This window comes from Microtus ochrogaster, chromosome 4 (genome assembly GCF_000317375.1).
Source record: "Microtus ochrogaster isolate Prairie Vole_2 chromosome 4, MicOch1.0, whole genome shotgun sequence".
NCBI classification, from domain to species: Eukaryota; Metazoa; Chordata; class Mammalia; order Rodentia; family Cricetidae; genus Microtus; species Microtus ochrogaster.
In genome coordinates this window covers 19,040,412-19,066,380 of record NC_022011.1, presented here as the reverse complement: position 1 = coordinate 19,066,380, position 25,969 = coordinate 19,040,412, and the positions used below count along the sequence as shown (strand labels likewise).

Below are 25,969 nucleotides of genomic sequence, written 5' to 3'. Positions count from 1 at the left end.
AGTTGTTTACTTAAGTGAGCTTACTAGAGACAGGACAGCATCCGGTAGCAGCTCAGTGTAGCCCTCTGTCTCCGTGTTGACTTGAAGTGGTGGCATCCACCTGCTCTGGAGTCATGCAGACTGTGTCGTCCAAGAGATCTTGTCCTTGAGATGGAAAACTTGAGGCTACCTTGTTAATGGTGAGGATACTCTTTGCTGCTTTCCTCAGGTCACCGAGCGTATGCTTGTGTTTGTGTTCTCACTGGCTGATTGCCAAGGACGGGCCCCCTCTGCCGAGAGAGAGCTTTTCCTCAGCACCTGCTGATTCTGCTTAAACCTGCGAAGGATGTGCCGCGCATGCTCACGGGACAGTCTTCTAACTCTGATGTCATCACCTTACCCACAAAATTGCTATGCACACACATCGTGCCCGGGCCTTGTCTGACTTTATGTGACTTGGGAGGACATTGTGCTGCACACGTCATACGTATTTGTGGCCCCCTCCTCAGGAGAACATAAGCGTTCCCTATCATCTGCTGGGAACTCTATAGTAGGTTCGTAGTAAATAATGAATGAGTTAATACATTTTCAGGCCCGTAGCTCCTAGGTTATGTCTTCTCTTTCAAGTTTCTAATTTACTCTCATTGCACATATATGATGTGTGTGCATATGTCAGTACAGGGATGTGTGTGACCGGTGATTGGTATGGTACAGTATACATGTAGAGGTCAAATGCTAACTTCTAGGGGTTGATGTTGTCCTCTCCCTATGACCCCTGCGCACCTCTATTTTATTTTATTTTATTCTATTTTATTTTATTTATGTGTACGTGAGTGCAGGTGCTCCGGGTACCCAGAGGTGCCGGATTCTTTGAAGCTGAACTTAGAAGCAATTGCGAGCTGCCTGATGTGGGTACTGTGAACCCAACGTGGTTCCTGTACAAGAGCAGTAAGCTCTCTTAGCCACGGAGCCATCACTCCAGTCTCGTTGAAAAAAAAAGGAAAGAAAGAAGAAAAGAAAGGGGGAGTGAGAAATCATATTGGATCTGCCTTCCACGACTTAGTTGTGGCGTCCCTGCTCACCTTGTCCTCCTGTGGTTATCTGATGGTGTCCAAGCGAAGAAGGCTGCTTTGAGCTCTCCTGTCGGATTGAGAGGTTGAGCAGTCCCCGATCTTGGAATAGTCTCTGTGCACGTGAAGGTCTGATGCAAATATTGGCTCTCAGGATGCTCCTCATACACCAAAAGGAAAACACCGATAGAGTGTCTAAGAACACAGATCCTATAGCAGCCATCTGGCTCTGTCGTTCAGACTACCCGAGCATGTGCTGCCTCAGTTTTACATCTCGGGAATGGAGCCTTCAAGAATAGCACCCCTCCAAGTGGTTACGATTCTGCCCACAGATAGGTATTGCTTCAGTGCCTAACTCAGTAAGTGATGGTTTCCATTATGAGGGCTTTAAAAAGCTCGGGGGAATATAGGCACCAGGGAGGAAATGAAGTCACCCATAACCTCACCTCCTCAAATTTAGCGTCATAAAAATTTTGATAGAAATATGACAATGGCTGTATCCATACTGACTCGTCTTTCACTCGGTTAGCCGCTGATCAGCTTCCATTGCTTGTAAATGGTTTCTTTAGAGTTATCAGCCTTACAACATGTTGAATTCCACGAACTGTAATTTATTTAGTCTCTGTTTTTGCCCGATTGTTTCCATCTCTCTCTTTTTTTTTCCTGTTATAAATCTTATTATGGACAATTTCGTATGTCCACACATCTCCCGGGTTGTTTCCTTGAAATACATTCCTAGAATGGAGAAATTGCTGAGTCAAAACATGTTGGCAATGTGTGCTGTGCACTGCCTGGTTCCCGGGAGAAGGGCGGTCCTTACATTTCTCCCTGGGGCAGGGGGAAGAGTCCCGGGAGGACCAGGCATCCTTGCGCTGGCTGACGTCTCTGGTGATGCCCCGCGTTATTCACAGAGGCAACAGTTTCTCTTGCTGTCTCTATTCGCTTTGTTTTTCTTTCTCTCCCCCTTTGTTTCCCTTCTTGGTTTTCTGCCAAACAGCCCCTTGTGAAAGGACCGCCTAATTAACCCTGTGCTAATTAACAATTTAAAATTACACAGTGTGACTGTTCATGTTTAATTCTCTGGGAGCTGAAGCAACAGCAGGAGCCCCCTCCCCTTCCTTAGAACCACTCACCCCTACTAGAAAACTGTAGCATTTTATCCAGCCCTGTCTCCTTCATGGAATAAGACAGAACTTTCCTTACACACCCTTTTTAGTTTAAAGAGGAAGATAATTGCCTATATGAGTGGCACGTCACATGGTACCTGGTAGCATTTTTATCCTTGAAAAGCAATCTTTCCAAGAGGCTGGTGTTTGCAAAACTGCAGTGGGCTTTAAAACAGGGGAGCACAATGTGGGGGTGAATACGGCTCCCCCTCTCATTGGGATTATGTATTCTTGAGGTGTTGGGGCTCTTCTGCATGGGGTACTATGCAGATGGCAGACTTAAGTGCTGGGTAGAATGAGGCATTAGACAAGACTGTATGTATGCAAATGCTCGCCCATCGCTCCTGTGTCTCCCCTCGAACTTTGTCATTGTGAAGACGTGCTTTATAAAACCTTACTGAATTCTCAAATAGTGTTGAATACAATATTGAGGTGATTTAAAGGGAACCTGAGGGAGCGGTCGGGAAAGATGAATTGGCCTGCAGGAAGAGTTCAGCGTTCTGTGTGTGGGATGGGTTCACAGCCCGAGGACTGGGTTAGAGGGCTGAGGAGAGGCTTGTGAATTTTGACTGGCAGGGCTTCCCGTGAATGTGTGGGGACCCACTCGGTTCCCAGGCCGCCCTCTGTAACTGAAGAACATTGATTTTACGGGAAACCATGTTTACAGACAGAGCGCTGATCGACCTGCCGAGTTGACTTCTGCCTCCTTAAGTAAGAACTACCTTTTTCTTATTGACTGGCTGATAAACAGAGCAAGCACGCTGGGTGGGAGAGTAGTGGATGCCCCGAGGCCCATGAGCTGCCAGCCTGGGCAGGATGAAGAGACCGCTTCATGTCAGTGCATCTCCCTCCTCCCCCTATCCATCCCTTATCTGCCAGGGATGGAGGCAGAGGATGTATGCGGCCATCCTTCTCCGATTACCTGGCAATGTGGGGACCAAGCACAGGCAAGCTGGTCGTCTGGTGCGGATGCAGGGAAGCAGTGTCCCAAGCTTTAGTTCAAGTTCCCCGGGGTGATGTGGACATTTACACATTCTGTTTGGGATGGGGTGTGAACCAGGAGCCTGCATGTCTCAGGACAGTGTGATTAGCCCATGAACCATGCCTCTTGTTTTTCATGGGGCTGTCCAACGCTCTGCTTGGTCAGCGTGCATGGAAGAGAAGCTTCAGAGCAGGCAGCCCAGGTCTAGAAATCGGGTTCTCTTTCCCACCTGTGTCCTTATGGACTGTCAGCTGTGAATGAATCCTCCAGCTCACCCCACTGGCCCAGGGTCACCAGCTATCTTATCTGCCTTTCAGAAGTGGCTACAAGGGTCATTGCCTGCTTGGGACCAGAAAACAAATTTAAGGTTTTAGTTTTTTTTTTGTTTTGTTTTGTTTTGTTTTAATTTTGTCTTCAAATTCCCAACCCTTAGCTGGCCAGTTCATGGAGGAGGAGGAAGAGAGCCGAGCAAGCAAAGCCCACCAATTAATTGGTAAATGCTAGCAGGTTTCTCTGGCCCAGCCCAGGCTGGAGAGGAGATTGGCTTTGCTGTCGATAAACAAGTCCCTGGTGCGGCATCAAAGCTCTTCTCCTTTATCAATCGCGGCCTCCCCTTCCCGCATGTTCCTGTAACTTACCAAGCATTTATGACATTGATTTTACAATCGGGCTGTTAACCCTCCCGCCCCTTCAGACCTGCCAACCTTTTGGGCTTGAGCTGCCAATCAGGTGTCATCCATCCAATCAGGAACATCCTTAAGAAGAGCCTCCCCAGATTCTCACCTGTATCCCAGCTAAGCCTTATGGGAAGTCCCCGTTCATTTGCCACTGGGGTTGATTTAGCGCGGTGATCTGTTTCAAACGAACCCGTCCTTTCTAAGGCCTGCAGAGCTCTGCTGTCTCCGAGACTGTGGTTATCAGTTGACAGCCATATGTGCATGTGAGTTTCAAACCAGTCGTGGCCCGTTTTCTCCCAAGGCTTCTGCCAGCCTGCTTTCTCAGTCTTTTCCCGAGGGGGAGCTGTTGGCTCACTCTGTAGTCAAACCTGGAGAAATACGAAAAGAGTAAGACAGGGTTGGCAGGAGATGGAGGGGGATGAAACCCGGCCACAAGCTTTGTCTGCTGCTTGTGCAAGAGGTGGTGGAGCAGGGGAGCAATGGCTTGGGGCCTGTGGGTAAAAGACCAAACTCTGAAGAAGTGCTGAGCCACCTGTAGGAGGGCAGCAGCAAGGGAGTCACCGCCCCTGTGGTGATGTCGCAGGAACCAGGCAGCCTGTGATCCGGTTTTACCTTCCCCAGGGACGGGAGCTCTCAGAGGGCAGGTTCAGCCCAGTAGCTCTCTGGAGTCGGAAACGGAAAAGCCCCAGGGCTGAAGGACAGCTGCTTGGGTAGCAACTAATAACGAAGAGGCAGGTGTGGAAGTAGGGCTTGCTAAGCCCAGCTGCCGTCTCTGCTTGTGCTAAGACCTTTGCTAGGGAAAATCCACCGCATGCCTGGTGGATGGGCTTCCTGCAGATGGGGCGAGGCTTTGCCCCCCTCCACAAGGGCACCAGCAGATTGAAAGTCCAGCCGGCTCTTATTCTAGGAGCCTTCCTATTTTCATTGTGAGCTCTGCTGAATCCCAGACAAGGAAGCTTTCCTGGTTTGGGTAGAGGAGATGGGAATTTGGGGTGTCTTCAAGTTTGATAATGAGAATAGTGTTGGTCTCTGGTGGGATTTACCCCGTAAGGTTTACTGCTCAAGAAATGGGACTTCTGTTGCTTCCAAGACCTGAAAGGGACGGATGTGGCCGCTGGCCCCCTTGGGCCCTTTGCAGAATGAACCTAAGGCTTCACCTTCGCCCTCTGAACCTCGTAGACCTTTGTTCGAACTTAGCAAACCTGACGCACGGGCACTGAAAAGCACCTGCTTTCTCTATGTCATTGGACCCTTCTCAGTTTGCCGCTCTCGTTCTGAAGCTGCCTCAGCTCCCTCCTCTCATCCTCCCTGACACCTCCCCCCCAAAAGTGTCATGCACTTGGGATGACTTCATGCAAGCTATCTGTATGCAGGAGGGCCCTTCCAGTGACCTCACTGGGTCCTGGAAAGATAACGGGCCTCTTCCCACTATGGCTCCCTGCCCAGCCTGACTCAAGGTCCTGATGGCATAGAGTGAAAAATTTCAACAAGTCTGTCTCTAGGGCGAGAGTGACAGACAGTGTGAAGTCAAAGAGGTGTACTCCTGACCGCTTTCCCCACTTCCCATTCATTACATGGACCTGGCTGTGTTGTCCATGGTGCTGCTTGCCCTCTCTGTACTGCACTGTGCAGGGCCATGTCCCCCAGCCTGCCCTCTGCCCTGCAAGCTTTGTGTTGTGGGTATGGACAGAAGCTGCTTAGAGCACTCCGTGCGGGACCTTAGCCTTGGCCCTCCTAACCTCTTTCCTTTCTCTCTCTCTTTCCCCTCTCTCCCTCCTCCCCCCCCCCCCTTGCCTCCACCCTTCAGGTCCGATCCGTACTGGGTGCAATGAAAGCTCCACGCTGGCCTTACCATGGAAGGCTGTGACTCGCCCGTCGTCTCGGGGAAGGACAATGGGTGCGGGATCCCTCAGCACCGGCAATGGACTGAACTCAACAGCACCCACCTCCCCGACAAACCCAGTAGCATGGAGCAGCCCACAGGCGAGAGCCATGGGCCCTTGGACAGCCTAAGGGCCCCCTTCAATGAGCGCCTGGCGGACAGCAGCACCTCGGCCGGGCCGCCAGCTGAACCCGCCAGCAAGGAGGTCAGCTGCAACGAGTGCTCAGCCTCCTTTGCCAGCCTCCAGACCTACATGGAGCACCACTGCCCTGGCACGCGCCCCCCACCGCCCCTGCGAGAGGAGAGCGCCAGCGACACCAGCGAGGAGGGCGAGGAGGAGAGTGATGTGGAGAACCTGGCCGGGGAGATCGTCTACCAGCCAGATGGCTCCGCGTACATTGTCGAGAGCCTGAGCCAGCTGGCCCAAAGCGGGGCCGCGTGTGGCAGCAGCAGTGGCAGTGGGCCTGTCCCCTCGCTCTTCCTGAACTCTCTCCCCGGGGCGGGGGGCAAACAAGGGGACCCTTCGTGTGCTGCACCCGTGTACCCGCAGATCATCAACACTTTCCACATAGCCTCATCCTTCGGGAAATGGTTTGAGGGCTCAGACCAGGCCTTCCCGAATACCTCAGCCCTGGCGGGGCTCAGCCCTGTCCTGCACAGCTTCCGCGTTTTTGACGTGCGACACAAAAGCAACAAGGATTACCTGAACAGCGACGGTTCTGCCAAAAGCTCCTGCGTATCCAAAGATGTTCCCAACAATGTGGACCTGTCCAAGTTCGATGGCTTTGTGCTCTACGGCAAGAGGAAGCCCATTCTGATGTGCTTCTTGTGCAAACTCTCCTTTGGGTATGTCCGTTCCTTTGTGACCCACGCGGTGCACGACCATCGAATGACCCTGAGTGAAGAGGAGCGGAAAATTCTTAGCAATAAGAACATCTCCGCTATCATCCAAGGGATCGGCAAAGACAAGGAACCCCTTGTAAGTTTTCTGGAACCAAAAAACAAAAACCTTCAACACCCTTTAGTTTCCACAGCTAACCTCATAGGCCCCGGACACAGTTTTTATGGTAAATTTAGTGGCATTCGCATGGAAGGGGAGGAGACCCTCCCAGCCGTCGCTGCTGCTGGCCCTGAGCAGCCCCAGGCTGGTCTCTTGACCCCCAGCACCCTCTTGAACCTTGGCGGGCTCACCAGCTCGGTCCTGAAGACTCCCATTACCTCAGTCCCCCTGGGGCCTCTGGCTGCCAGTCCTACCAAATCCTCGGAGGGCAAGGACTCTGGGGCAGCGGAAGGAGATAAGCAAGAAGTGGGGGATCCAGATTGCTTCTCCGAGAAAGCAGAGCCAGCCGAGGAGGAGGAGGCGGAAGAAGAGGAAGAGGAGGAAGAAGAGGCGGAGGAGGAAGAAGAGGAGGAGGAGGAAGAGGAGGAGGAAGAGGAGGGCTGCAAAGGACTCTTTCCCACTGAGTTGGAGGAAGAGCTGGAGGACAGGGCCCCCGAGGAGTCTGGAGCCACAGCAGGTGGTAGCAGCAAAAAGGACCTTGCTCTCTCAAACCAAAGCATTTCTCACTCCCCCTTAATGCCTAATGTGCTCCAGAGCCTGTCGAGGGGCACAGCTTCTACTACTTCTAATTCTGCTTCTTCCTTTGTTGTCTTCGATGGTGCGAACAGGAGGAACCGTTTAAGCTTTAACAATGAGGGCGTCAGGGCCAATGTGGCAGAGGGCAGGAGGCTGGACTTCGCTGACGAAAGTGCCAATAAAGACAATGCCACAGCACCAGAACCAAATGAAAGCACAGAGGGCGACGATGGGGGCTTTGTCCCTCATCACCAGCACGCTGGCTCCCTCTGCGAGCTTGGGGTTGGGGAGTGCCCCTCAGGTAGCAGTGTGGAGTGCCCCAAATGTGACACGGTCCTGGGCTCTTCCCGCTCCCTGGGTGGCCACATGACCATGATGCATTCTCGTAACTCGTGTAAGACACTCAAGTGTCCCAAGTGCAACTGGCACTATAAGTACCAGCAGACGCTGGAGGCACACATGAAGGAGAAGCACCCGGAGCCTGGGGGCTCCTGCGTCTACTGCAAAAGCGGGCAGCCCCACCCGCGGTTGGCACGAGGCGAGAGCTACACGTGTGGTTACAAGCCTTTCCGCTGTGAGGTGTGTAACTACTCCACAACTACCAAAGGCAACCTCAGTATTCATATGCAGTCCGACAAACATCTCAACAACATGCAGAACCTGCAGAACGGAGGGGGCGAGCAAGTCTTCAGCCACAGCGCTGGGGCGGCTGCCGCCGCAGCAGCCGCAGCTGCCGCCGCCGCCAATATAGGCAGCTCCTGTGGCGCCCCCTCCCCCACCAAACCAAAAACCAAACCCACGTGGCGGTGCGAGGTGTGTGATTATGAGACCAACGTGGCCAGGAACCTCCGCATCCACATGACCAGTGAGAAGCACATGCACAACATGATGCTGCTGCAGCAGAACATGACCCAGATCCAGCACAATCGCCATCTGGGCCTCGGCAGCCTGCCTTCCCCGGCCGAGGCCGAGCTCTACCAGTACTACCTGGCCCAGAACATGAACCTGCCCAACCTGAAGATGGACAGTACTGCCTCGGACACCCAGTTCATGATGAGCGGATTCCAGCTGGATCCTACAGGGCCCATGGCCGCCATGACGCCTGCTCTAGGTGAGGCTGACCCCTCCTCGGGCTTGTGTGCTTTCACCATATAGGAGGTTTGTTCCGTTGGGGCGGGAAGCACGTGGAAGAGGTCGAGGTGTGTAAATTGGTTTTGATTTTTATCACCTTGAATTTTTTTTTTTTAAATGGGAATGTCTCACAATCCAGTGTTTTCCTTCAAGAATCCCTTGCACTTGCTATGTGTGTCTGGACAGTTTTATGCGTCCGACAGAGCTGTGATTGTACTCTGGCTATCTAGGGCCAGGATTAAACCTCATGTGTTGCCTCTAGCTTTTGGCTTATGGTCAGCTTTCCTTTACTGTTCCCATTCTTTCTCTCTTCTCTTTCTCAATTTGAAAAATTGCCATAATCACTCAACTTTTGGTTTCCATTAAATATTTATTAAAACTTACAAGAAACCATATCTGGGACCATCATCTCAATAATTTAAACAGGGACAGTCATCATTCCAATAGGAGCTATTGGAAGGGGTAACATATCGCATTGAAAACCCAAAGGCTGGCTCCGTGCCGAACTGGGAGCCCCGGGGAGATTTCTGGAGTTCTCTCTGTAGCTCTGTGGATCTTGATGGAAGAGGCACGTTCTTATCCTCCCTTAGTTTGGATGAGTTGTTGATTAGTGGAGTTGGGAATGAATTAGGAATTAAATTGCCCTGGGGACACGGTCACGAGTGGTATGATAGCTGAAGAAGTGAAGAAATTGTAAAAGTGTCCTTCAGAGAAAGCTGACGTTTTGATAGCAGTTAGACGCTGGCTAGTGGGCCTTTGTTGCCAGGAGAAACAGTGCTGAGTAAGTCTACACCCAGGCCCCAGCTGTGTTGTCCGCGTTAGTAGTAGTCAGCTTTCCGTTAATGCGGCAGGTTCTTGAGATGTAGAAAGAAAACCAGTTTGTCTCCCAGTCTGGGAGGTTTCAGTTAGTGGTCAGTGGCGCTATAGCTCTGGGTCCTGTGGTGAAGCATTGTGTCATGGTAGAGAAAGCAAAGGGCTAAAAAGGAGAGGAAGGGGTCAGGGGGTTCCACATGACTGACTGGCAGAGGTCCAGCTGGTTCCCACCTCTTGAAGGTGGTTCACCACCTTCCCGTTGAGCCACAGGCTGGGGACCAAGTCTTTAAAATGTAGCCTTTGGTGAGGGACATTTTTCAAACCATAGTGCCAGGTCTTACTGCTCAGCTTGACACATCTAAAACAGAACCAGAAATGAGAGATTTGGATGCTGAGAAAGCTATGGTTCATGATCAATTTTTTGAGTGGGAAAGTGTACAGATTGACTTTATGAAGGCTAGTATGATGACCAGGTCCCCTTTGACCCCGCTTGGTGTCCCATTGATGGAGCCTAACCTGGTCTTTATTCCCTGCCTCTACTGTCTAGCCCTTTGGGGATCTGTGGAGAGACCCTAGTTAAGTAGAATTCTATGATCAGCCTGGGGATAAGTAGTTTTCTTAACAACGAAGAGAGCACATACCTTTATTTGGCATGGGCTAGGTAAGTGCCGGGAGGCCAGATCTCGCGGGTGTGCGGTCTTCACTTTGTGTGGGGCTTCAAGACTAACTTGCTAATGATCTGTGCTCCCAAGCATTCAGCTTGTTCTACCTGCTCTCTGTTTTCACTGCGAATTCATGATATTTGAGCTTTGTTTTCTATCTTGAAATATTAGCCTGTTGATCTCTTATGACCAAATGATGTGAAGACGTTTTGCTGACTGGTCTGGTTAGCCCACGAAGGCACAAGAATCCATTGTCTCTCTTGTCCCCAGAGTGAACCATGCACCCCAGGAAGGGTGGGTGTTGGCCACTAGTGTTCTGAAGTCTGTTTCTCCTCCTCTCCCCATCTCTTTCTCTGTCTGTCTCACCAATAGGAAGTAGTTTCTTACCTTAGGGTAAGAAGTAAAATTCTGGTAGTCAGATCTTCAGAATAAACTGGGCATTCTCTCCATATCACAGAAGAACGGAGACGGGGTGATTTCACATTGACAAATCAAGGACTTGTTAGCTATCTTGAAAATCAGCGGCTACTGTTTGCATTGAGCAATGGAGACCTATACTGTGGGCTTTTTTTTCTACTTAGTGTCTTTGAGTTCCAGGGCATCACAGTTCTTAGTGTAATCAGGCACAGAGGGACAGATCCTTGTGTCCAAACACACCAAGGCGATCCCCACGGTCTGTCTTGGAGTAGAGCTGTCCTGGGTCTTGCCCAGTTCAGTCAGGAAGGGCTCTTGAGTTACTGACGCTGCAATTGCATGAGGTGGGCCTCCGTCCTTTTAGCGGCCACCAGGTCAGTTGGGGTGACGAGAGTCAAAGTTGTTGAATGTTACATGGCTGACCAGGTGTGCGGACAGTAGGATGTGTCCACATGATTTGCGGAGGAGGTTGTGTGGCCCGAGCAGGAGAAAACACAGGCAAGGGGAGAAGCTGCACGTTGCGGTGCCTGCTGTGGTTAGGCTGCTGGTGAGGTGGATAGAGGGTATCGGACGTGATTGGGTTCCGCAGTGAGGCAGAAAGGAGCTTTTATGAACTGTCTTCTTTTGGAGCAGGGTACCATTCGTGCCTTCCTTGACAGGACCTTCTCTTTAGGTGCTTGTCTGGAGATGCCATCATTCTGGTGGTCATGAGGCGGAGAGGGTTACGCTCCTTGGTCTGGTCTGGCTGAAGCGAACCTGCCACCATTTATAGACAGGATATTAAGACCTGCAGCCATGTGAACATCCTCCCAAGCATCCCTTTAGACTCCCAAGTCCAACATAGCGTCAAGAAATGGGTCCCTTGCAAGGCATTTTCCTTTTCCCCACTAAGTAGCCTGGCGGCCATAGAGCACTCACTTGTCCTTTAGGGGCCCCCTGCTTTCGTCCTTTGCTTTTGTGTTATCTGATTCATGCCTCCTGAGGCTGAGCTTCTTTCTGAGCAGGCTCACATGCCACGGTGTGAAGCCCGAGCTAGTTGGATCTCTGTCATAGGCAGCATGGTCCTTCCCAAGGCCCATAGAGGGCTCAAAAGAAACGGCCTACTGCAGCTTCACTTAGGCAGCTCCCAGATGCCTGTGGATCAAGTGAGGGTCATCTAATTCACTGGAGGTGAATTGACTGTGTGGACTGGAAGGATTCTAATGCCTTGGCTTTTCTCCAAGGTGGAGTCTTGGCGGGAGTCCTGGCAAGCTCTTCGTCATCCCGGTTTCCCGCTGCTCCTCTTCTGGGCCTGTGAACTGGGGATAGGAGCAGTAGCTTATTCTCTCTGTTTCTTCTGAGGGCTTCTAATGTTCATCCAGACCCGCAGCAAGTGACAGTGGATTTTCTCGGTAGAGTGGCGGTATTGATGTGCCGAGATTGCGTTTGAAGGGTGGGGAAGAGGTTGCTGCTTCAGGTGGTTGACATCAGAAACAAATATGCGTTTGCTCCTGTCTCACCCTCTGGGCAATTTTTGCTTTGAGTGAACACTGAGTATGTTTTGTGGATGTTGCCTGTCTTCATCCTCATTAAGGAGAGAACTTTTTTTCTCTCTCTTTCTCTTCTTTCTTTTTTCCTTATTTTTTTCCTCTTGCTCTAAAATGAATGTCATAGTTAAGGTTCCTCTCACCGTTGGAATGGGTGGGGGAGGGGATGGTAAGAAAGACCACACAGAGAAAGCTTCCTGAGCCTTCTGGAACGCACGCGTGGAAGGTCTCTGTGGCTTCTTACATTGTCTGCAGATTTCGAATGTAACTAACTGGTCTGGCTTAGTGGAGGCCGATCTGAGCTTTGTAGTCGGAACAAAATCGCTCTCGTCGTTATCATCATCGTCATCTTCATCACCTTCACCACCACCGTCGCCATCATCAATTTGTTTCCTTTGATGAGCCACCGACTTGAATTCTAATCAGTCGTTTAAAAAAATATCCTCAGTCAAACCACTCGCAAAAGGTCAAGTTTAAGCATCAGTTGGAGGGTGGGGGCAGACCTCGTAGTTCAAGTGTGCACGTGTTCAGAGGAGAGGTAGGAACCAGAAGCTGCCAGTCAGCTCCTGAATTACTGTGCACGTCTAGGGAATGGAGGTAAGCCCGCAGTTTCCAAGGCTTTCTCATGGTGTAAGTAAGAGCTGGTGTGTTAATCTCCCGCCAGTAAAAGTGAGCGTTCCCCTGGTTTATGCACGGCAGTGATGGGCTGAAAATGGGCGGGGGTACAGAGACCTTTTTTAGGGAGTGTGAGCACACACACACACACACACACACACACACACCCTGCCTGTCTCCGTCTATAACTGCCTGTTTGGATTTACTTCCTGAGCGTGTATCATTTGGTGCTTTTGACCCTCGTCTGACGCAATAAACATTTGTTCATGTGTGCAGTGGGGTGGGTTATTCAGCGTGAGGCTGGACCTCTGCTCTAGTCTGCCCCCACCCTGGTAGGGATGCAGTTGTGCTGGGGTCCTGTGTGTGGCTAGCTCAGGCACAGAGGCTTGGGAAAGGAAGATTATCCTAGAAACAGTTAGAGGTGGGGGTGGGCAGCTCTGATGGACAGGTAGGATGCTGACAAGAGGGTGCTGGGAGGAGTGGAGGGCTCGCTTCTGAACTCTGTGCTGTATGGTTGGTTGTGCATCAGTGTGGCCATCTCTACTAATATTAACGGCAATAAAACATTCCATTTTAGCCGGGCGGTGATGGCGCATGCCTTTAATCCCAGCACTCAGGAGGCAGAGGCAGGCAGATCTCTCTGAGTTTGAGGTCAGCCTGGGCTCCGGAGCAAGTTTCAGGATAGGCATCAAAGCTACACAGAGAAACCCTGTCTTGAAAAACAAAGAAAAGAAAAAAGAAAAAGAAAGAAAAATATAGTTTCTTGTTGTATGTACAGCGCAAGCTTCCCCTTCCTACAGTGGTGGGAAGTTTTGCTCATCAGCAATGCTATAGATGAACTCTGGGCACAATTTAGAATCTTCCTAAAGGCCCAGTGTTATAGATTGCTCTGCTCCTTCTTGATTCTGGAGGTAGGCTGGAGTCTGAAGTTTCAGATTCTGTTGCATTCCGAGGGTCATATAGACTTACCACTTTTCCTAGAACATGAGAGAGAAGGGAAATTGAAATCGGTCAGGAGACTGAGCTCCCCAGATTTGTCTAGATGTTCTTTTTGAGAAGGTGGAAAGCCCGGAGCCTTCCGCAGACCACAGAGTCTCCAACACAGCAAGAGGATGTTGTTTTCCAGCAGGTAGCTCCTTGCAGTGTTTGTGCTTTGTACCACGTCTGTGAGCCTGGCTTCTGACCCTCTCCCTCTGTCCTTCCCTACAGTGGGCGGTGAGATACCCCTAGACATGCGGCTCGGGGGAGGGCAGCTGGTGTCGGAGGAGCTGATGAACCTGGGCGAGAGCTTCATCCAGACCAACGACCCGTCCCTGAAGCTCTTCCAGTGTGCGGTCTGCAACAAGTTCACGACGGATAACCTGGACATGCTGGGACTGCACATGAATGTGGAGCGCAGCCTCTCGGAGGACGAGTGGAAGGCCGTGATGGGGGACTCGTACCAGTGCAAGCTCTGCCGCTACAACACGCAGCTCAAGGCCAACTTCCAGCTGCACTGCAAGACGGACAAGCATGTGCAGAAGTACCAGCTGGTGGCCCACATCAAGGAGGGCGGCAAGGCCAACGAGTGGAGGCTCAAGTGTGTGGCCATCGGCAACCCGGTGCACCTGAAGTGCAACGCATGCGACTACTACACCAATAGCCTGGAGAAGCTACGGCTGCACACGGTCAACTCCAGGCACGAGGCCAGCCTGAAGTTGTACAAGGTGAGGTCGGCTCCTTGAGACCCAGGAATGGGCTCTCTGCAGAGTGGATTGGGGAAGATTGAGAAGGGGGACTAGTAGTTTGTATTATAATCCTGTTAGGTGCTAGTCGCCACCCAGCAAACTAACTCTAAAGGTGTTGCATCCAGTGGCTAAAGAGGCTGAGATGTGTTGATGGCTTCATCTGGAGGCTGAAGGTTCAGGGTGTCTCATTGCAGGGGCAGGTTAATTCAACAGACCAATACTGTATTGTTCCTTTCTTGGTTACTGGTCTCTGCTGTAGTCTGTTGAGTCACCATCAGCCGCTATGGCCCACTCGTCCTTCTGTCCTTTAGTCCGTCTTTTATTTATTCTCTCCTGGATGCTCCCAGAGTGCTTCATTCATTCGTTCACTCTGTTTCCCCATCCTGCCAGCGGCTACACACCAGACTCGTTCTGTATACCAGCTGCTATTCTGGAAGTATGTCTGTATCAGTGCATATAATAGATCACCACAAACACACGTACATATGTACATAGATACGAACACACACATTCATATATACATGTGCATATGTGTGCACATATAGCTAGACACACATTTATATAGATATACACATGCATGCATATGCTCACACCCCCATCCCTGTCCTCACAGAGTTTTCGTTCCTTTGGGACAAGTTGAGGTACACTCATAATGGGCAAATGACATGGTAGAAGGTGGTAAATGCTAGGAAGGAAACTAGGTCAAGCGAGAGGGCCCCCATGCTCCTGTATTTTACATCCCTGTTCTCTGCTTCCTCTCCTTTTAGCCCCTTTGGTTTCTTTTTTTTTTCTCTCCCCTTCCCTTCCGTTTGCTCCCGCACCCCCAGTCTCTGGCTGAACAGCCTAGGCCAGGCCGTCAAGAAGGAGGAGGGCCGCAGACACTGTAAACAGCCCTTTTACTTGCACGGCAGGATTGCTCCAGACGTCCCTATTGATTTTCACCGGACTTAAGGCCTCACCTTTTCCTCTAATCATCCCGTAATGGCTTTAGTATGAACAATCAGGTACAAATCGCCATAAATCTCCCCAGCCTCATTCCACACGCCCTCCGCTCCCTCGCTCCTCTCCATCCTCCTCACTTTCACCCCTAGTCTCTCCCTTCTCTTTCCACACCGTTGCTCACTCCTGGGCTAGCAAGCGTTGACTCTGGAGTGGGTGGAGCCTCCTGTGTCCCCCTCACGATTATAGATGGAGACCCCGCCTGAGGAAGGCTCAGGATCCTTAGCCCACACCGGTCTCTGCTCAGTTGACGGTTGCGATTCATTTTGCTGTTGCTCTCATTCTCAGGGAGTACCATGGGTAAGGAACAATCTTAGAGCAAGTTAGTAGGGATAGAATGTCCTCGAAGGGACTGCAGACACCAGCTGTAGTGGGCTAGGATTGGTTTAGGTACCAAGTAAGTCATAATCCTCTGTCATGTGCAAACAAATTCTCCATGTACTGGCTTGATTTAGTGCTACCCTGAAAAGACAGTTTCCTGTAGTCAGGTTGAGTTGGAGGTCTGACTGGCCATAGGACCGTGCTGACGTGGTCAAAACAACCAGGTGGGAAAACCAGAGGAAACGAGCATTTCTGAAGGACCCGGCAGTCAGATCGGCCATGGGAGGTTGTAGGCCACTCCGATGAAGGGTCACAAAAGCATGGCGTGAGGCTGACCTCTTGTATCTCTTGAGATGGATTGCCCTTTAGGTTATAACGTGCGCACAGTGGCCACTAAGTCTGTATGCCACATCTTCCATGTGGTCCAGGTCTCGACTAAAGCCAAACACTCGGGTTTGCTTCTCAAGAACCCCTGAAACAGGATCTGCTGAGAGTTTCCCCCAGCACCCAAATCATGTCCATGACTCGCACCCTGGCCATCAGGATAAGGCATTTTCTGGGGGTGGGTGCGAAGGGGACATTTCCTGTACTACTTGTTCTAGTCACTTACATGACTGGGCCTTATTTATCTTATTTTGTTGGTTGGTTTGTTTGTTTTCTCAAGACAGAGAGACCATACATACTCTTGTTCAAATCTTCTGCCACGAGTAGAAGAGCCCTAAGTCCTGAGAGCAGCAGCTGTTTGACCAGTGTGTCCCTAGAGTGACCAGCCCTCGTATTTCGGTGTAGCTGGCCCTGTGTCAGGAGGCAAAGGTCTTTAGTCTGGTCCTATTAGTCCTTGGATAATGAATGTCCCTCTGCTTGCTGATGCTCTTTTGAGGGGCAGGGAGATTCCCCCCCCCCCCCCCCCCCGCCTCAACCTTCGGATGATGAGTCCAGAGCTTGCTTCAAGCCCCTTTATTCCCTCCACATGACTAAGATAAACTTCTTGCCACAGAGGGGGCTTCCTCTCCCTGGGTTTCTTCAGTGCCTGGACTCGGGTGGGGTTCGGAGGTGGTTGGGCCCTGGTGTGGCCCATCGTAATGGAGATTGATTGCACGTTATTTTTCCTCTTGCTAATGTAATCCATTAGCCCGGCACATGCATAATCAGTTTAGAGCACAGTTAACTGGATGTAATCGAGTTCTTTACTGTCTGCTAGAGAAACCGCTCCAGAAGCGGCTGGCTGACCGAGGGGGGCACTCAGCCTGCCCGGCTCACCCCATCCTGCCTACCACCCCTTCTCACTCTGTCCCACTTCCTGGTAAATTGTTCCTGACTAGTCGGTGAAAACTTGAAGTTTTTTTTTTTTTTTTTTTTCTGTTCTGCTTTGTGCTTTGGTTTTTGCCTTTGGAGACAGGGTGTCATGGATCTCAGCATGGCCCAAAAAGTCACCCTGTATTCGAGGATGACATTAAACTTCTGATCCTCCTGTCTCCACCTCCCAGGTGCTGCCATGACAGGTGTGCATCTATGCACCCAGTTTTATGAGGTTCTGGGGATTGAACAGAGGACTTCATGCCAGGCAAACACTCCACCCACTCGGCTGCATTCCCAGCCACTGACGTTAGTGGTTCTCTAGGGTACCCACTGAATGACTGTGACGTGGCTTCTCAGTGGAACTCCCACACTCCTCCTCTGAGCCAAGCCTTTTATTCTCCCTCTCTTTCCTTTGTGTTGGAGGAGGTGGACTCCCCGGATCAGGAGATGCAAACAGTGCTAGGCTTGTGATCTCTTCCCAGCGTTGTCACTTCCTTGACATCGTGGAGATTGATGTAGGTGGAGCAACCTAATCGAAGTATCCCCAGTCCGAGAGTTGATCACTGACGTGATGACCCCGGGATGGACGATAGTCAAAACATCTGGGCACTGTAAATATGGCATCAAGTTACCTCCGGATGTGTGTATACGGGGATGAGTTTTGTGCTTAGATCCCAGTCCCAATCTAAAGATGAGTCTTAAGGTATGGGCAGATATTCCAGGATCAGGAAAACAATTTCCCCAATTACAAACCACCTGGGTCCCTAGGTTTCAGATAGTGGACAGATAGCCTGTAGCTATGCTGTATTAGGACTGGACTCTCCAAAACTTGGAATGACCTAAAATTCAGGCACAGAGGTGAAGCCAGTCTGAAGCCCCCCTCCTCCCCCAATCGTCTATTCTGGATTCTATGCAATTTTTAAGACACACACACACACAATTTGAAGGAATTCATTCTTTTTTCCTCCACCATGTGGGTCCCACTTCTTGTTGGCAGGGACCTCTACCCAATGAATCTCAGCTCCAGTGACGAATTCTAAAATGAGTTTTGTGTATGGTGGGCAGGGGGTCTGGAGAACACAAGGTATCAGATGGGAGGCTCCGTTTTCTTACCTCTGTACTCCTGCAAAGTGCCCACAATGGAGGCCTTGGCTTTTGTTTGAACCAGTGGCTGCCTCTGGTCATGCCTCTAACTGACCAGAACAGTGTTCTCCGTGACTGTAGTGGTGCCCTGATCACCTGTTCCCTGCCTTCGGTGTTGGGTCAGTTTCCTAAGCCATCGTGGAAGTGCAGTGAGGAACAGTACCCTTCCTCTCTCAGCAGGGTCAAGCTCAAAAGCCTCAGTTACACCTTTTCCTGCTTCTCTGTGTAAATACATTCTGCCACCTCCCACCTTCCCATCCCTCCCGCTCACAGATGCTCTTGCTTGTCTTGATGCAGAGAGCAGCTCATGCTAACAGGATATGTTCCCTGCACTTTCTTCCCTGGACAGTGTAGATTCTGAGTCCATGAGCTAGCCTCACTTCTCCTGGGTTCATCTTGGCCTTCATGATCCTAGAGTGCCAGTGATGAGCTCTGGGAAATACGTGGTCTTTTCTGACCGGGGAAGAAGGAGGGGTACAGGAAGCTGAATGGAATACAAGCATACCTGCCCACTCTTAGAACCTGCTTTGCAGGGAAAAATGCAGCAGCTCTAATAGATGGATTAAGATTCCACCAGAGCCCGTTACTCAAGCAGTTCCCAGCTGAAGTACCTTTGATTGGGCCAAGACCCCAGGTTTTATGGTAACCTTAAATTACAGCAAGGACCGTTGCCTACCTAGCTCATTGTCAGGGCTGAATGTGAGCCACCTGGGGCTGGAGAGATGTGAAGCCGCACCTAAGCGACCAGAGGGAAGGAGAGGTGCTGGTTTACAACAAGCAAGCATACACAGCTAAGTTGTACATGTGGTGGATGGTGCTCCTGCCTCTTCTGATAGGGACACAGAACAGAAGGACAGACCAAAGGACAGGAGAACATTGCTTCACACTCCTCCTCCTCCTTCCTTTATGAGTAAGTTGCTCCTTGGATCTCATTTCCGGAGCAGGGTCATAAAACCATTGCGTGGTGGATGGACAAACCGGAAGATGTAAAAATGCTCAGGAGTTCATATGAAATCCACATCTTGGTCTCCTTGATGGCCACACCGTGTGTAGTGTGTATGTCCTGTGGCAGCCGGGCAGGGAGGGATCTTCAGAAGACAGCTGCATCCTCAGCACCCATGGTGGCTGATTGATAGCTTTCCTCTTGCTCTGACAGCAGGGAGCATAAGTTCTCGGGGGGGGGGGGGGGCGGTGTCCCTCCACCCCAGCTAGCATCGTGCATGATTTGATTTTGGAACCAGTCTCTTCTAAGCACATATTCCTATTAGGTAGACTTGTGTCTGCTGGTGCCTCTGCCTACCTGGGCGGCTTCAGCCGGGAAGTGGGGGAAATCAGATGCTTTCCTGAGAGGTTTGGGAGGTGTGAAAGGTCAGATGCTTTGGTGCATTTGGCCACACTTGCCCTTTCTGGCCTTCTCTGGAGCAGCTGGGTCTTGGAAGTTCCTTTTCCTCAGTGGACAGCAGAGCTGACAGGACACGGGCTGCTGACCTGGCCTGAGTCCGTGCTGGAGGGATCCCAGGCTGGCTATGGTAGCGCTTCCAGCTATTTGTCAGCCTCAGGGAACTCTAGGGAGAGCCCTCCTTGGGGGCAGGGCTCAGACAGGACTAGGTTAAGTCATCACTGATGTGGGACCGTGACCATGTGTCACCAGTGTCGTATAGTATGGACGGTCCTTACCTCACTGAAGTAAGGACCTTGGCCTTTCAGAAGCATCTCGGGCTCCTTCCTCTGTACTCCCTAGGTCCTGATGTGTTCACTGGATGGCCTCGTGCACACTCTTTGCTCAGGTCCTCCTGGTTAAGGGCTTGCGCAAACCCTCAGGTCAGGAAGTTCAGGTCAGTGTTGTCTTTTGGCTCTACACTTGAGACTTCACATAATGGAGCTCAAATTGTGTTAGATGTGTGTGTGTGTCTCTCTCTCTTTTTAAATCCCATGCTTAATATGCCATTTGTGGAGAAAACCGGTGCTATGACCATTAGCCAAAGCACTTCCCTCTCGTTCTCCATGTTTGTGCCCACACTCCCCTGCCATCCCCACCCCCTCTGGTGAGCGCTCATATGGTCTCCCTCCCCACCCACCCCAGTCTTTTTTCTTGTGGGTGGAAATGAATAGTGCAAACTCTGATGGAATGTTACTCTATTCTGCTGCACTCTGTATTATATCTTACATGGTTAGTATTGCATTTACAAGCCAGTAATAATGTGGATTACCTTTTTTTTTTTTTACTGCAAATGTAATATGAATAGGTGTAGCCATTGTGAAAATACTGTTTTTAAAGACAGGAAGAAAAGAGAAAATTACTGTCAGTTTAGTGATCTCTCGCAGTTAGATGTTTGTGTTTCCCTGTTATGGGGAACAGGGTCTCGCTCTGAAGCCCAGGATGGCCTTGAATTAGTGGTTTTCTTCCATCCATTTCTGCCACGATAGGATTACAGGTCAGTGCTGCCAGCTTTTGCCTAGCTTCTCTTTCTCTTGTGCGCATGACAGAGGTGTTTTTAAAAGTGTCGGGATGACTTGGGATCCCTTGGGAGCTGGTGAGGTGACTGGGTCAGTAGGGTGCTTGCTGCCAAGTTCTGCAACCCAAGTTTGATCTCTGCGATACCCAGAGTGGAAGGAGATCATAGACTCATGAAATCTGTTCTCTGACTTCCACATGTGGTGCTGTGGCGAGTGTGCGCATGCTAGGCACGCCAAAAGTGTTTTCAGCTAACCACAGCAAAGAGAACTATACTTACTTACTTTTCCAGCCATTTTCCAACTCTGCCCCTCTGCTCTTGTAGATTTTCATATGCTTTCATAGACAGACATATGTATGCGTTTGAAGAGATGTGTTCACATCTGGACTGCTAACCCAAATACCGTTTAGATGAGGTGCAGAGAGGCTGTGGGTCTGTGTGGTGAGTGCTGGTGGAGCTAATGCACAGCTCAGGACATTGGCCACAGGTCCTGGTGCTTCTTAAATCCTTTGCTCCCATTTACACCTGTTAAGTCTGAGGGGTGTGTTTGGTTTATATTTTCTTTCAGATAGTTTCTGTTTTCTTTCAAATTTCAAATAGAACGGTTACTCCAAATAGGATTGTTACTCCTATGGAGGAGTTGGGGAGTGGGGAGAGACAGAGAGAGAGCTTGAGCATCCGAGGTTGGCACTGGATACCCTCTTTAATCTTTTCTTTAGCTTTTGAGACAAGGTCTCTTACTGAAGCCAGAGCACAGTTCAGCTAGACCCCCAGCCCCCAGGACTGGAATTACAGACCATGGGTAGCTTTTAAGTGGGTGCTAGGGAATCCAAACCCAGGCTGTCCTGCTTGTTCAAGCTTTACCGAGTGAGCCATCTCTGCAGGTCCCCGGCAGTTCATTTTTTAAAGGGACTTGCCTCTTATGAGCAATGTAAGAAGGTTCATTTCATGTTCCTCATCCTCCAAACCTTACAGAGCGCCTTGCGAGGACCACACAGACCTAGAAGGCTTAGAATGTGTCTAGGGAGGCAGGGAGACAAGGTGGCTTCCAAAGTCCTGTGCACACAACATTGCCCCCGCTCCCTTTCCTGGTCTCTCTGGCACACTCAGAGAGAAATGCGTTGGGTTCGTTGTTTTCATCAAACTTTCCATCTTGAGCTATTATCTGAGATATTCAGGGGCTCAATGGGGAGCAGTTTCATAGTACGTTAATGGGGCCTGCGTATATCTCTCATCATTTATCTTTAAGAATAAATGTTCTTAGAACAGTCCCTGGATGCTATAGAAGCTCCCTTTGCACTGTGTGTGTGTGTGTGTGTGTGTGTGTGTACGTACGTATGTACGTATGTTTGTTTATAGAACAGTGTCTCTATAGGCAGTCCAGGCCGGCTCCTTGTAGAGATGGGTCCTCCTGCTTCTGCCTGGATCGCAGGTGTTCAGTGTCACCCAGTCAGGGGGATCATTGCTTCTCTGTGAAGTTGGTGCCCAGGTGGTATGGATGCCATTTCTGGGTAAACTGTTTTCCAGCGCAGGCTGCAAGTCTCCTGTATGCTTCTGTTAGTGTGCCACAGTCCCCGAGTTGAGCCGAGGAGAAAAGGAACCATCATTTGGTGAGAGGGCGAGAAAAGCCCCGGATCTTCTTACCTCTCCGCCCGCCGCGCCTGCTCCCTTCTAGAGCTCCTCCTGCCAGTGGCTCTGCCCTCTCAGGGGTGGGCTCCAACAATTAGGAGACTGTTTGTACAGCTATTACTACCTTCCTTTGACTTCTAGAACAACCCTGCGTGCCGTAGTTATGTGGATAAGTCAGGGAGACCAGGACAGCCCACATTGCAGGTGCCCGGAATGGGGCAAAAGTGTGAACTCCATTTTGAATCTTTTCATGTTGCTGGGGCCCTGGACTCAAAGGGCACATTTGAATACGTACAGATCCAACAGGTGCTTCTGGTTCTTTGTTTTGAAAGGGAAATTGTAAGGGAACAATTAAGGCATTGTCAGCAACACTGTCAGGAAAAGGCAGGAGTTTTTAAATAATTACATAATATGCCCGAGCCATATTCTTGGTTCTGTTTTAAACAGAACTGAGAACTATAAATACTACATACATGTGGGCTGGGAAAGGCTGTTCTTATGAAAACCATGTTGGTAGTACTAAGTAATTTTATACTTTAAAATTAGATTTCCAGTCCTTCCACCCCTGCATTTTTGAGAAGCAACTGTGATATCAGATGGGAGTTTGAAGACTTTAAACAGAAATGAGGGCGATGGCTGAGAACGTGGCTCTGTGGGGAGAGCGCTGGCCCAACGTGTTAGAGATTCTGGGGTCAGTCTCCAGCACCCCATAAGCCAGTATTGTGGTCTGTGTCTGGAAGCCTAGCCCTCAAGAGGTGTAGGCAGGAAGTTCGGTAGTTCAAGTCATCTTTAGCTACGTGTATGGTGTTTGAGGCCAGCGTGGGCTACAAGAGACAACAAATGGTGACCGGTAGAGATGACCTTCGAATGGGAGTTCTGCTATAGAGGACTCTAGGTATGGCTGTCATACCTAGGTATGACATAGCCTAGACATACCTAGGTATGGCATAGCCATTGGCATGGTATTGTGCTCAGAGACTTGCAGGTTTTAGATGGACCACGTGAAATATGCATACCATGGCTGACCCATCACCTCCTGTAACGCTGCTTCTAGGGGATCCAGCAGCCACTTATAGCCTTCATGGGCCCCAGGCACATACGTGGTGAAGACATATATGTGGGCAGGACACACACATACACAACACACCCCTACCTACCCACCTACAACTCACGTTTCAAGTGACCATCTTGTTTAGTTTGGCATAATCTGCCTTTGGGTGTTGACCTGCCTGCCAGCAGGCCCTACAGGAGGCTGAGAACTTGTTTTGTCAATCCCCCTTCTTTCCTTTTCCTATTGTTTCTCAAAAAGACAAATGCTTCTCATGATAGTTTCCAGTTTTTCCCCCTCATAGCAAACTCATATCAGATGGTCATATATTTTTGGTTTTAAAGAAATAAAATGCCTTTCCCTATCACAAAGGTGGAAAAATATCCCCATTCCTTTTGGTTAGTTTCCCCCTTTTAATGCCCTTCCCTCTTGTTTCCTTTTATTGATGTGATTCCATTGCATTTGCTGCTGTGGGGTCAGGATGCCTGGTTGGGTCTTCGGTACCCGTGCTAGCAGTGTGCACTGCCCTTGCTTAACCCAGGCCCCGGGGTCGCCGCCCACAGTTGTTTTTTTTTTTTTTTTTAATTTATTTATTTATTAAGGGTTTCTGCCTCCTCACCGCCACCGCCTCCCTGGGATAAAACCGGACTTGCTGAACATAGTGGACAGTGGGGACTACTGAGAACTCAAGAACAATGGCAATGGGTTTTTGATCCTACTGCGCGTGCTGGCTTTGTGGGAGCCTGGGCAGTTTGGATGCTCAACTTACTAGACCTGGATGGAGGTGGGTGGTCCTTGGACTTCCCACAGTTGTTTTTAAGATGCAGAAAGGCACCTGGATCCGCATGGGAGCCTGGATTATTGCACGAGGAGGACCCCTGTGTCTGTGGCGTATGATTTGTTAAGCAGGAAGGCAGAGCAGGTTTGAGTTCAGCCTCATCAGAAGTGATGAAGGAGCCTCCTCTAGGGTCCTTTTCTGGTCTGTAGAAGGTTAGGACTATTTACCTATTGCTGATATTTGATCTGTAATTGTTAATGAGCAGGGCAGGTTCCCAGGCTCAGGACAGCCTCCGAAGCATTCTTGGTCTCTTAGGTCAATAAGTATAGCAGTGTTTTCTTTGCCGATGTGGCCTGCACATTGGAATTACTGTAGGGAATGCCCACCTCTGGCTGTCGGCCCCCTCCTTGCTCTCTCTGGTGATGACCTCTTCCTTGGGGACTGTTGGGTCTTTGTAGACACTTCTGAGCTGACTCTGTGGCCTGCTGAGGATGACATGCATCATATCATGGAGCCACTGCCTTCTTGTACCTTGGAGAAGGGTTGAGTCCAAGGACTAATAGCTTGTGATGGAAATGTCCTGATGTCATGGGGTCTGCCCTCTTCCTCCAGTTGCTTCTGAACCCAGCTGTGGCAGCCTGAGGGAAATCAAATCACAGACTTTCCCTAACTGTGCTTCTCACCCAGGGAGGCAAATAGGAAAGGGAAATTCCTACCTGGATCAGCTTCCCTTACTGAGTGTCTGTCAGCCCCGTGGGACAGTGTATAGACTAGGGCTCAAGGCTTTCTAACCTGGTCCTGAGGTCTCTGTTCTCCAAGGGGCTTTGTCTCCAGTATCCATCCTCCGGGTGGTGGTTCCCAGGCCCTGAGAGCACTCTGTTTCCTGTATGTGTAGTCAAAACCCTCATTTCTTCTGCAGAGCTCCCTTTGGCCGAGCGGGGAAGACGAGCAGGTATTGGCGCGTCTCTGAATTCAGGTGGGGTGGCTTGTCTTGAAGTTTCATGGGCGTCGTCTTTCCGACTGACAGAACTCCAACCTCGTTGACACCTCTGACCAGCTGAAGAGGCTGGAAGGGTCTTGCAGACAACCCGGACAAGGTGGTGAAACTGCTGGGCCTCGGACAAGGGGAGAGAGTGAAATCCTGACTGTCCCCAGTACTCCTCGCACAGGGTTGCCCACCCTCATTGTCCTAGGAGTGTAGGTTTTACCCGACAGAAGTTAGGTGTTGGGCCTTGGCACTTGCGTGTGAATGTCAGAGAGGAAACTGACATAGCAGAGAGGAAATGTCGTCGTCAGCTCGTGATGACTCGGAAACCTGCTGCCTCCAAGCAAACCTGCAGGCTGAGAGGTGAGGGATGGGAGTGAGGCACTACAGAGACACACACACACACACACACACACACACACACACACACACACACACACACACACACACAGAGCGCAAGTGAGCACGCACTGTAGGATCTAGATTCAAAGTAGGCCACAGTGAGACTGCCCAGGAGGAGGTTAGAACTCTACTCTCTGAGGAGACTGTTTGCTTTTTCCTACCTGGACCAGTTGGCAGTCATCACTGATGGAGCCAAATCTGGCAAAATATAACCATAAAAAAAAAAAAGCCTAAACTGAGAATTAGAAAGTGAGTACAGATGTAAAAAGGGGGTCTCCAGCCAAGTGACTCCCACATCTCTCCCTAAACCAGAGCTGGCTTAGGGGCTGGGGTGGGGGCTGTCTCACACTCATTGAGCCATGTCTGGAAGAGTATAAAGAATTCACAAGCCTGGGCCCAGTGCCACTTGGCTTGGCTAGAGGGGATGGAGGATGCTCCTTAAGCCCCTTCTATTTGGAATCTATCTAGAAAGCTGGGGAGATAGTAGTGAGGAAATATGGCCTACCACAGCAAAGCAGATGTGGGAAGATTCCATGGGCCACCATCTTGGATGCGGGGACTGTGTTCTGTCTTCCCCCAAACCATTCTCTATAAGGAAGCCACTGGATGCAGGGTGCAGAGAACCTACCTGGGCCCAGGTACTTTACAGTGTCTGGAACTGGAAGCATTCCATTCAAATACTGACTGTT

At 50.3% G+C, this 25,969-nt stretch overlaps 1 protein-coding gene across 3 annotated transcripts in view; it reads left to right on the top strand.

The window, feature by feature from the left end:
• Positions 1–25,969, top strand: part of Zfhx3 (zinc finger homeobox 3) — a 628,106-nt gene that overhangs the window by 462,726 nt on the left and 139,411 nt on the right. For all 3 annotated transcript variants that reach the window (XM_026778321.1, XM_005345704.3, XM_026778324.1), the window contains 2 exons: positions 5,682–8,443; positions 13,703–14,199. In XM_026778321.1, the coding sequence (XP_026634122.1) occupies positions 5,728–8,443; positions 13,703–14,199 (3,213 nt within the window). In that variant the 5' untranslated portion in view covers positions 5,682–5,727. The remainder of the gene's footprint in view (positions 1–5,681; positions 8,444–13,702; positions 14,200–25,969) is intronic.